This window comes from Falco cherrug, chromosome 8, assembly GCF_023634085.1.
Source record: "Falco cherrug isolate bFalChe1 chromosome 8, bFalChe1.pri, whole genome shotgun sequence".
NCBI classification, from domain to species: domain Eukaryota; kingdom Metazoa; phylum Chordata; class Aves; order Falconiformes; family Falconidae; genus Falco; species Falco cherrug.
This window is the reverse complement of record NC_073704.1, coordinates 64,115,022-64,126,204: the sequence shown is the minus strand read 5'-3', so window position 1 is coordinate 64,126,204 and position 11,183 is coordinate 64,115,022. Positions and strand designations below refer to the sequence as shown.

The 11,183-nt window shown below is 49.7% G+C and overlaps 1 protein-coding gene across 1 annotated transcript; it reads right to left on the bottom strand.

Annotated features, from left to right (window-relative positions):
• Positions 1–473: 473 nt before the first annotated feature.
• GFRA3 (GDNF family receptor alpha 3) lies at positions 474–10,241 on the bottom strand. The gene is made up of 8 exons (XM_055719441.1): positions 10,110–10,241; positions 6,870–7,145; positions 6,063–6,155; positions 5,307–5,652; positions 5,124–5,233; positions 3,921–4,055; positions 2,851–2,981; positions 474–2,547 (listed from the first exon to the last, which is right to left on the bottom strand). The coding sequence occupies exons 1-8, from the start codon at positions 10,162–10,164 to the stop codon at positions 2,413–2,415; spliced, it is 1,281 nt and encodes a 426-aa protein (XP_055575416.1). The 5' UTR covers positions 10,165–10,241; the 3' UTR covers positions 474–2,412.
• Between the last annotated feature and the right edge of the window lie 942 nt (positions 10,242–11,183).

Sequence of the window (11,183 nt, the reverse complement as noted above, 5' to 3'; positions counted from 1 at the left end):
CCAGGATATGACAGGAGGCTGCAAGTGCAATCAATAACCTTCTTAGCAGGTGTAAGGGAGTAAAGGTCCACAGTGTGCTGAGTATGAACAACAAAATGCTAATTTTTTTTTCCATATCAGCCTGTCTTAGAGCACTAAAATGTGGAAAGGGAAGGATCACAGTGCAGATGAGTGGAAGATGAATGCAGTACACAGTGTGTATGGTACATACAGATCAGGGCAATCTGCTCCATTATTCTCACAAATACCCTCACAGATCTGTGTAATGTTGGGAAGAACAATGTTTTCTTCTTCCCTGTCACTCATCACTAAATTCTGGAGATGACTGATGCTATTACACTACATCAAGAGTCTTGACACATTTCTAGTCCCACCATGTAGAGGATGGTCTCATGTAGATACTAGAATATGGTAATGTGGGCTCTGTTTTTATTAAAGAATGGTAAAAAACATGTGGAAGCAGTGCTGCACTGTATGTGTGCATGGAGGAGCTGCTCTGAGCCGAGTTTCTAGCTATCCTGGAAGTGCAGGCTGGCTGATGAGGCAACTCTTGCACACAATTGATTGTGGACTATTAACCTATGCTCAGAAATCAATATTCACTTAACACCACACTTTAACAGGCAAATGCAGTAAAAAATAACAGCAGTTATACAGTGCACACATCTACACTCAGAATAAACAGGTCATGGAATAGAACTTGGCAGAGGAGGAGGAGTTTGGGTGGGTGGTCTGGAAGGGGCAATCACAACTGGAATATACGGAGAGGTACAAGGTAGCTGCAGCTCCCAGAGATTTTTGCAACTGATGCCTAGGGCTTTTGTGGTCAATACAGCTTTGATGAGCTACATGTATTCTCTAAGCATGACTTAGAAGGTTGGTCCTGAGGCCAGGCAAGGTCGTCCTTTGCTAGATAAGATTAAATTTACTGGGGTTGAGCACAGAAATCCATCTTAACCCACAAAACCTGAGTCTGTTGCTAGCTCTGATAATGTATGAGATAGGTATGTTGCAAGGGGCAAAACAGAAAGGAGCAAGATTATAAACTTTAGTTTAGTGTCCTTGATCTGGGATGGTATTTTTCATATACTTAAAAGAATGGATTTGAAAAGAGGACTGAAAGTAATCCAGAATTTATGTTTACCAGGAACTGTACATGTGTTTATTGAGCTTTACTTGCAACCCACCCTGGAGTGCAAATTTCTAGTCTTTAGGATGGTATGCTGTGCTCTTCACAGGCTGGAGGAGTGGGCCCACGTGAACCGCACCAAGCTGAGCAAGGCCTGGGTTGGGACAGTCCCTGACACCAACACAGGCGGAGGGATGAACGGATCGAGAGCAGCCCTGCAGAAAAGGACTTAGGGATACCAGCAGATAAAAAACGGGACGTGAGCCGGTACCGTGCGCTCGCAGCCCGGAAAGCCATATCATATCCTGGGCTGCACAAAAGGAAGCGCGGGCAGCAGGTGGGGGGAGGCGATTCTCCCCCTCTGCTCTGCTCCACCCCTCCTGGAGCCCTGCATCCCGCTCTGGGGTGCCCAGTACGAGACAGACACGGACCTGCTCGAGCGGGTCCCCAGGAGGGACACGACAACAGTGAGGGGGCTGGAACACCGCTCCTGTGCAGAAAGGCTGAGACAGCTGGTGTGGGGCAGCCTGGAGAAGGGGCAGCCCCAGGGAGACCTTGTGGTGGCCTTTCAATATATAAGGGGGGACCATTAAGAAAGATGGAGAGAGACTTACTACCAGGGCCTGTAATGACAGCACAAGGTGCAACAGCTTTAAACTGAGAGAGGGGAGATTTAGACTGGACACAAGGAATCTTTTACAATGAGAGTGGTGAGGCACTGGCACAGGTTGCCCAGAGCAGCTGTGGATGCCCCTTGCTGGAAGTGTTCAAGGTCAGGTTGGATGGAGCTTTGAGCAACCTGACCTAGTGAAGGATGTCCCTGCTGGTGGCAGGGGGCTGGACTAGCTGATCTTTAAAGTTCCCTTCCAACCCAAACCGTTCTATGACTGTCACCTGAAGAAGAGCTCTGGAAGGGGGGTGGTAGGACATGCTGAGTCAGGCCCCTCCCTGCACTCAGAAACAGAACCCTGCCCAAGTTCTGACAGAACTCAGACCTTCGTTTTAAAATATTGTGCTGGAATATTAATCTGATATTACTCAAAATGTGCACATGGCAGCAGCAATGGTGGGCATAGTATCTGCCGAGCTCAGTGCAGACTGGCTGGGGGAAGTGGGGTGCAGGCTGGGGGGAGGTTTTCAGTGACTGCCGTTCTGGGTGAAGGCTGTTCCTTTCCTCTTTTCTTGGAAGCCTTCTGTTTCCTAAAGGTAAATCAGTAGTGGGACGTGCCTGGATATAGAATAAGATTAATAATTTGGGAAGGAAAGATGCCATTTATGCTAAGTTAATGTGAGCTGAGCAAGAGGGGCAGGAACAGAGCCAGAGGCGGCCAAGAAATAGCAGCTCCAGAATACACAGAGGAGGCCATAGGCATACTGCTGTGTTCAGAGATGTCTCGCTGTGTCTTCCCTTCAGCCACCTAGGAAATGAAAAGGAGGAATGAATCCCAGTTAGACACGTTCATGCTCAAACGTCTGGCTGCAGAGCCGCCCATTCTGAGCACTAATGTGAGACTATAGGGAACTCCTGTGGCCAGGCAGGACAGCCTATTTCTGCTTGTCTCTGGAAAGAAATAACTGGAGGTCAAGTGGTCCAGGGTTCTGCATGCATGTGGCATCCCTTGCTTTGATGTCCAAAATCACACATTTCCAGTTCCAAGGTTTTTCAGCTACTGTCTCTAGGCTGCTTCAGTGCTTTGTGAAGGCAGCAAAGCAATGCATACCTGGGACATTTCTGAAGCAAGAGATGTGCTGGTACTGTCTCCTTGGAAGCTTAGGGAAGATGAATAAAATAAGTCTTCCTGTCTTTCTAGAGCTGTCTGCTTCAGGTGCATTTGAGACCAAATCGTATTTTCTGCAAACAGAAGTAAAGCAAGAGTCTTACTGTGCTTTTCTTGTGCACACCTTGGAGCCTAGTGAACGGAAGTCTAGGGAACCTATTTTAGGAAACACGCTCAAAGGCTGTGTGGCTTTGATTTAGAAAATACATATTCTCTATTCAGTGAACGGCCTGTTAGTTTCTGGGTTTACTTGCGAGGTTGAGCAGACTGCAAAGCCAATTTGCACTGTACTGGAGGACCTCTGGGACTTTCCCAGCAGTCTATTTTGTGAGGGGCAGGTATGTAGTATCTTGGGTGGGATGTTTAGGTTGTAGGTGTATCTATAGTGCTGGGTGTAAGGCTTTTCTATACAGCAGGAGGTAGGTTTAAATATTAATCATTTATCTAATGATGATGGTTTCTTTGATGTCCTTTGGAAGCTTTTACAAACATAAAATATTTAAATCTTATTAAGGTCCGTTGCTAAAATGCTAGAGAGATAAAAGAAATACAGACTTAAGATTGCATGTCCGCATTTAACAGGATTTTTCTAACTGCTGTGCTGCCAAATCTAGTAACAGGGGCTGTGCCAGGAGCTACTGATCTTGAGCAAGGAAGTGAGGGCCAAAGGCGAGCAAAGGAGGGGGACCCAAACCCCATAATCCTGGGTGATTATGATCTGATGTGGTTACTCAGCAACCTATGGATACAGCATGTCTGACCTCCTCTTGTGATTTTTCGCAACCCCTCCATTTGAATGCTGTTGGGAAATAGCTTCGTGGAACAGAAGTGTTGCCAAAAGATACAGAAACACTTCTGAGAGCAGATCCAGGCTGGTCCCATAGGTTGGGTCATGGAGACACTGCAGAAGACAACAGAACTATACGCAAGAGCAATGCAACATAGGATCTGGAAATCAGCAGGATCTGAATTTCCCTGTGCTGAGCTGATTGTGTGATGTAATTCATGCTTACCAAGGCATTTGTTGCTCTCAAACATGCCAAGTATCTGGTCACACTTCTCCTTCTGGTTGCCGCTGCTCTCACATGTGCACCACAGGGAGACCTCCACACTGGAGTTACTGACATAGTTGGGTGTCATGGGTGTGCCTGTCCCAAACCCCCAGAAACCGGAATCAGGATTTACTTCACCAGAGGAAAGAAGCATCACAAGTCCTGTTATACTAAAGGGAATGCTGCACTGGAAGCAGAAGCCTTCCCTCGTGGTACACGCATTACCCAGGAGAGGTCAGGAGCCCCTGCAAGATGACCCAGGCCTGGTGAATCTACTCAAAGTCTGCTGGGCTGTGAAGTGTGGAGATTACTACCCCTGATGCAGGCACTCTGATGGTGAGGTACACCGATAGCTGAAGCTGGTGCAAGTACTAAATTGAAGGATGTGAAGCATCGGCAGGGACTGAACTGTGGTACTGGCACATGGCAGCACAAGGCGCTCTTACTTCTTGTGACATTGGCAACACTGTGGCCAAAAACGTTTTGCCAAACAAATGCAGCACACCTGTAGCGTGCTGTTCAGCCAAGAGTTCATTTAGACCAAAACAGCGAAGACATCTGGAAAACCAGAAGGTATAGCCTAGATTTACAGCTCTTCTTTCGAGCTACTCTGAAAAAGCATTAGCAGGCTGGCAGTGAAATGCCTAAAACCCCAAGACGACCTTCTCTTTAAGAGCTGGTAGCGCCACATCCTGCCTGGCTCTGAGAAGGTAGTGTGTACAACACTAACAAAGCATCAGGAGTCTAAAAGTCAGGCAGTGAGGGAGTGTCACACTTAACCACTGCTGTGATGGGAGGTAACTCCTGCAGCAGGGAGGACCTGGTTGTAGGTGCCCCCAGAGCCCTGCTCTTTGGGCACTTGGAGAGCTTTGCACCAGCTGATGATGCAAATGGGCGTGCAGAAATCTCAGGTAAGTGCTGCTGATTTGCTGCAGAGGGTGGGACAAAGTAGAGTGATAAATGCCACGGAAGAGCACTCCCTGGGCTGCATCTACCGCAGAAGCAAGAGGGAGCACTAGCGTCAGTGAGGCTAAGGCATATTCACTGGTATACTGCACACTGCCTCCTGTGGGAGATAACATGGTCCTTCCCAGCATCAGGGCGTGCCTGCAAGTTTGTGGCCTGAAAGCGTCCACCCTGCATGTTCCTGTGCGTATCACTTACCAATCATCCCCATGTACGCCTGCAGGCATGCAGCATGGTTGTGCTGAGAGCAACCATCTGGGGACATGTCTGCAGGTTGACAGTTTTGTTGGAAGTCAGCCAGTCGGGATCTGTGGGAAGGAAAATGAGACTGTCAGTGTCTGTGCTGTTCTCCTGGCTAACGTCCGCTGCCACTGGACCTACTTGCAGATATGGTCTTCTAAGCAGGAGTCCAGAAGCCAGAGGCAGTTGGGTTTGGTGTTATACTGGAAGGAACAGTCAGGAACAATAGTTTTCCGGCGTCGTTCTCCACAAAGTTCATCCTGACATGGACAGAATAGGATCCTTTTGGTGAAATCCTCAGGGACTTTCTCAAAGAAATTCCTTAGCCCTCTGTGGCACTTGCGGCGGTCGCACATGTCTTCGCTTCCTGCTCCCTTGGTGCAGATGGAGGCGTAGTCTGTGCGCAGACGGACGCACTTCTTGCTCAGATTACAGACATGAGTTGCCTTCAGGCATGGATTTGTTGCATCTCCTGCTAACTGTGAGCCTAAAGAGCCAAAAGAAACCCAGAAACAATGAAGCGAGTCTCCAATGTGTGGAAGTAGGAGTAGCCTTTACATGACAGTCAGATTGGGAACATCAAAAAGAATGAAGCCTATTAGTCCTGTCTGCCCGCAGTATGACATTGCAGTTATACTGGTTACAAAATTGTATTTTTTTTATTGGTTTGTGTTAGGGTGTTTGTTTCAGAAAATGCTTGTTGTGGGTTATTTGCTCTTTCGTGGGCCTGGATCTGTGGCTACATTTACACTTGGTAGGGTGAACCAATTTAGCCAAGTATCCAGAGCAGGCGCTCCGCTGATTAAAGCAGCCATTACCCCAAATTGTTAATAATTGTCAGCCCCCGCAAAGATAAGACAGGGCAGCATTATATCATTTAACCTTTACAGTCCTTACCTGATAACAGAGCTGCCAGTTTATTATAATCAGTCTTCCAGTGTTCTTCATTTGCTGGATTCTCATAGGGAGAGGTCTCCAAATTGAAATAACCTAGGCAAGACACAAGATATTTTATGCAGTGAGAGAAATGCTTTGTGACCATTTTTAATTTTTTTTAATTGATTTTTTTTTCTCTTATTTGTGCTTGGCTGTTTTTTCAGGCTGGAATTCAGAGATGCTCTGTCTTGCTCAAAGCCAAATGCTAAGAATGGTTCTGCTGGAGATGCAGAGGCAATACTGTGTAAAAACAGCATTACATGTTGTCATCAGATTTCATCTGGGAAGAATCTGGTCTATGTTGTCACTTGGTTTTTTTTCAGCCTCAGGGCTAGTGAGGAGATGTGCAGCACAGGCAGTCTTGAGCGGGAGGCCAAGCAGAAGCATCCCACTAAAGCTGGAAAGCAGCAGCATGCTCAAGGATGCCAGTACAACATGTGTCGTAATCACGTGTGTTTTCAGAGATGGACAGATATGACTATTTTGAGGTGACTTTCACAGCAGTCCCTCCCCCCAGCACTACATCTAACTGCCTTGGAGTAGCTGGCTTTGTCTCTTGGGGTCCCTGGTGTAGCTGAAGAGCCAGTCCCAGGCCAGATCCGTTTTCTCTGCTTATCAAGCAGAGAAGTAATGAATTCTCTTCACTCGGAGATGTGGTTCCAAAGTGATACCTGCAGTGTTGGGAAATGGCCTTTTGCAGCTGTTTTCAGATGGGGGGCAGGACTGAGCCTTACTGGTACCTTGTACATTCATATTACTTCATCTCACCATCTGTCATGCTGGAGTGAATGGTCCAGAAAACACGTAAGCAGTGCTCCTGTCTCTTCATGCGCCGGTGACACCTGCAGTGCAGCAGAGAGCTGTTTCCGAGGTCTAGCTCTGCATTCAGACATTGGACCCTGCTGTCGTGATCCAGCGGGAGGAAGCGAGTCTTGGCCAGGGCACAGTTCTCCAGGATCCTGTAGGTAGCATTGCAGACAGAGTCCGAGAGGCACAGCTGTTCTGCTGCGATGCAGTTGCTCCGTGGCAGAGCCAGGAGGTCTCCTGGTCAAGCAGGCAAAAGACTGTTAGGATCATGATCACAACGCAAGTCAGGCAAGCACCTTGTCACTGTTCTGTAGGCATCCTACGTTCCAGAAGGACTCCTCTCGGGAGATAGAACTAGTTGGGGCCTTTCATACGGAATGGTAAGGAACAAGAGCTGTCTCCATTTAGAAAAAAACCTATGAGCATCAATGTATGAAAGAGGGAACAAAACGTTAAAGAAAAGTCTCAAAAATAATTCTGTTTAATAAAACTTTTTTTTAATCACTCTTTCAAATTGGCCAAGATCAGGGATGGCTCTGTATTTTATGTGGTAAATCCCTGTGGAAACCTTGGGGTTCCTGAGGCCTGCTTTGAAGAAGCTCTTCGATCTGGGTAATGAAAACCGCAGCGCAATAAGCACATAGTAACAGCATACCAGGTGCTGTGAGTCCATGCTGCTGCAACTGCTGAAGTATTTACTGGTCTTTAAGAGCTGTACTGAAAAAGCCATTTGCAGAGTGTAAAAAACAACTGCTTTACTGAGCTTGGAAATTTAAGAATATGAATGCCTATTTTTTGCATAATAGAATAAATCCTTAACATAAGATTGCAAGTAGCTTCATGTAGAAGTGCTGATATGCAATCAGATATATAGAACCCACTCCATGAAATCCCTGCCAAAAATGCTGGGATGCAGGCTTGGCCTGCCATCTTTCATCTGTTGGTTGATTGGACTATATTTCTGTGTGGATGTATATTTGCATAATGGATGCACTGACTGTGTGCGTATATATACACACACACACATATATGTACCACCGCATGCAGAAGTATTGAATAATCTCAATTTAAAAATATAATCTTTAAAACTAGATTTTTATTTCAGCTTTTATTTTTTTATATGGACTGTTGTTTCCTAAGGGTAATACTGGGGTGATACCTAGCATTATGTTGTCACAGGTAGGTGAATTCAGTCTGTAATCTTTCATTTCTATAGTATATGAATCTGTGTTTACAGTACAAGTATAATGAAGACCTGGAACTAGACTGTTTGCTAATAAAACATATACAGGCTGGTATGTTGCTTCCCTTCAGACCAATATTGCTTGGCTGGTTTTAGGAAAGGACTGTGCTGAGCCTTCCAACTACCTTTAATGTTCTTTGGTACATGATCTTACCTGTCATTCTCTTGCAGGTGCAGCAGTACTATTTCAGCCTGCCTTCGCTACAGATTAGGAAAAATTGTGGTACATCCCCTGTTACCTGGTGTACCATCCTCAGCATCTAATTTGTTCTCTTGCTTCCTTCACTTTTGCTGGTTTCATCAGTTTATCTGCTGCAAGCAGTAGGCTGCCCAGGTCTGTGCCAGTCTGCTGCTCAGACTTTCTGCTTGTCCTACAGCCCAGTAATACTGTCTGGGTGTCTCTGTCTCACCTGTACAAATCTCTTTGCTTTTCTAGCAACTTGTACTTTGTTGTTAATCTTGCTGTTCTGTAAAGACTGTATGACTTTGTAAGCTCCCTGAAAAACATCTCTCATGAGAAATGCTCTGTACCCGGCACAGTGGGCTTTGGTTAGCAGTTACACCTAGCCATAGCCTTAGTGAACACACTGAGTGCAATGATATCCTGTAAGGTTGCAATCAGTGCAAATTCCCAATAGCAAAATAGTCTGTTCTCTGCAGTAGCTTTTGGAATCCTAAACTGAGTGAACTGGTCTACACTGCCAGGCCAGATCCCTGTATCCCACCTTCAACAGTGGCTTGCAGCAGCTGTTGTAGCAAGTTAATAAAAGGACAGGATGCACCCTCCTAGCCTTAGGGTCCTGCCCAGCAAGCACCTGACCCCGAAGTGACATTTTAAAAACTTTAAAGTGATACGTTAAATGCCAGAGCGGAGGAGAACTGGGTGGATGGACTGTTTCTACCACAAGCCTGCACCAGATGCTTAAGGTGAAACTGCTGTAAACCTCAAATTTACAACAGTCCTCCTCCACAGATGTCATTTAGTAGCTGTGCATTGTCTTAAGCCCCAACACCTGACACGTTGTTTCATTTTTTTAAACCTTGTCTTAGTATTCCAGATAATAACATGAAAGAATGAGAAAGCCTAATTCTTCCCTAGAGCCGTGGTCTAGGTTGCAGAACATGTTAAAGATGCGTGTGTGTGGGAGCCGCTTCTGTAGTTAAAAAGTTAAAAGGTAAAAATCAATTCAGAGAGACTGTTTGTTTATACCTTAGAAAAAAGGGGTAGATGGTCCGACGTACCTTTATTCTCCCTCGTCCCTCCATGTCCTGCTATACATGTGTATCTCTCTGCGTTATTTTGCTGCCCCCGGTGCACGTGCTGTCGGAGGGTGGCCGCAGGGGAACCCGTCCGCTCACCGGGCACGGTTATCAACGCCGCGCTAGTGCGTGCACACGGAGCTTGGGGGCAGCCGGTGCCGCTGCGGCCGCAGGTCCCGCCGCGGGCCCGGTGGGCGCGGGGACGAACCGGGCGGAACGGCGGCGGTGCCCGGCGCGGCAGGAGCGGGCAGCAGCGCGGACCCCGCAAGCAGCGCCCCGCCGAGCCCCCCGGGCCGCTCGCCGCGCACCGAGCGCTGCCCGGCAAGCTGCCGCCCCGAGTGCCGGGGGGACGCGGCGGCAGCGCCGGGCGAAGCCCGGAGGGCGACCGGGCCGGGACCCGCGGGGCAGCGCCAGCCCGAGCGCACCGGGCTTTGTGCCCTGGCGGCCCCGGCTCACCCGGTGCCCGTGCGGGGAGCGGGGTCCCCGGCGGCGCCCCCAGCCGTGCCCCGGGACACGCGTGTCCCCCCCGTTTGCTCGCGGCCGCAATTCGCGTTTGGGCCGAAGCAGCCGCCGCCCGCTCCCAACCGCGGCTGCCGCCCGCCAGGACGCGTACAGGACACGCGGGGGGACGCGCCGCCCTGCACCGCCGCACGCCCCCCACCCTCCCCGTCCGGCGCCCACCGCCCCGGCGCTGTTACCGGCTCGGGAGAGGAGCAGCCCCAGGAGCAGCGCCGGGAGCAGCGCCAGCCCCATGCTGCAGCCCGGCCCCGGCCGCCGCTGGCTCCCGCTTTGGGACCGCGGCTCACGCTGCGCCCAGCCCGCCGGCCGGCAGCGCCCCCGGCCCGCCCCGGCCCGCCCCGGCCAGCAGCGGGCGGCGAGCGCCGCCCCGTGGCCCGGCCTGGCCCGGCCCGCAGCGCACGGGGCCGGGGGCGCTGCCGGCCGGCGCTGCGCGGGGCCGGGGCGGGCCGGGCGGGGAGCGCTCCCCAGGCAGGATCCGCCAGGGCGTTTCAGGAGGGGCGCTCTGACGGGCTGCGGCAGGCGCTGCCTGCGCGGGTTCGGGAGCCCCCGGCCCCAAGCGCAGCGCTGTGAGGGCCCAGCGAGGGGCACCCACTGGGGCGCACTGTGCTGACAGAGTCAGACTAAAACAGAGGGAGCGTCCTCCGGGGGGACAGATGCTGACCGCCCTTTGAATAAATTCCCTTGGTCTGCAGGAGGGGTGGGTGACCTTCTAGCTGCTTCCTACCGGCCTTGCTGTGAAGGGTCTTCAGTACCTTACTTGTTGCTGGTTCTGCCCTGATGGAGGGACTTGGCTGTGCCCACTCCAAGGTTGGCATTTCTGAGAGCCGACCCAGCATTTAGGCAGCTCTGCTTCTTTTTGAACAGATCCTTCTTTTCAGTTTGCATCCTAAGGCCAAGTTAACCAATGCAGAAAAGTAGCAGGCCAGCGTGTGCATGTCAAACGTGAGTATATGAAAAAGAGGCAAACCTTTTGCAGGGTGAATGTTTGCACAAGTAGAGAGACCTACCCTGTCTGCCCAAAAAGCCCAACAGAAAGAGTTATGATTGTGCAAACATGAAGTATTCGCAGGCCAAGTCAGCAGTGCCCTCCTCTTCTGAGCTTTTTGGAAGAGCTTAGTCCTTCCGCTTACTGCAGGGAGCTGCTGTGAAGCATTTCTGAATGTGAACAAGTTGCCCACAAACACTAGAAGCTCTTCTGTTTAAGGAGGAGAGAAAAATCATTCTCACCGTGGCTCAAAGTCTAGTCAAAGCCT

Excerpts from the sequence above, each read along its gene's own strand:
- GFRA3 (XM_055719441.1), bottom strand. The coding sequence starts at position 10,164 with ATGGGGCTGGCGCTGCTCCCGGCGCTGCTCCTGGGGCTGCTCCTCTCC. Across the intron at positions 5,653-6,062 it reads ACTGGCAGCTCTGTTATCAG|GCTCACAGTTAGCAGGAGAT; the intron begins GTAAGGACTGTA and ends TTGGCTCTTTAG. Across the intron at positions 2,548-2,850 it reads TTGCTTCAGAAATGTCCCAG|GTGGCTGAAGGGAAGACACA; the intron begins GTATGCATTGCT and ends TTCATTTCCTAG.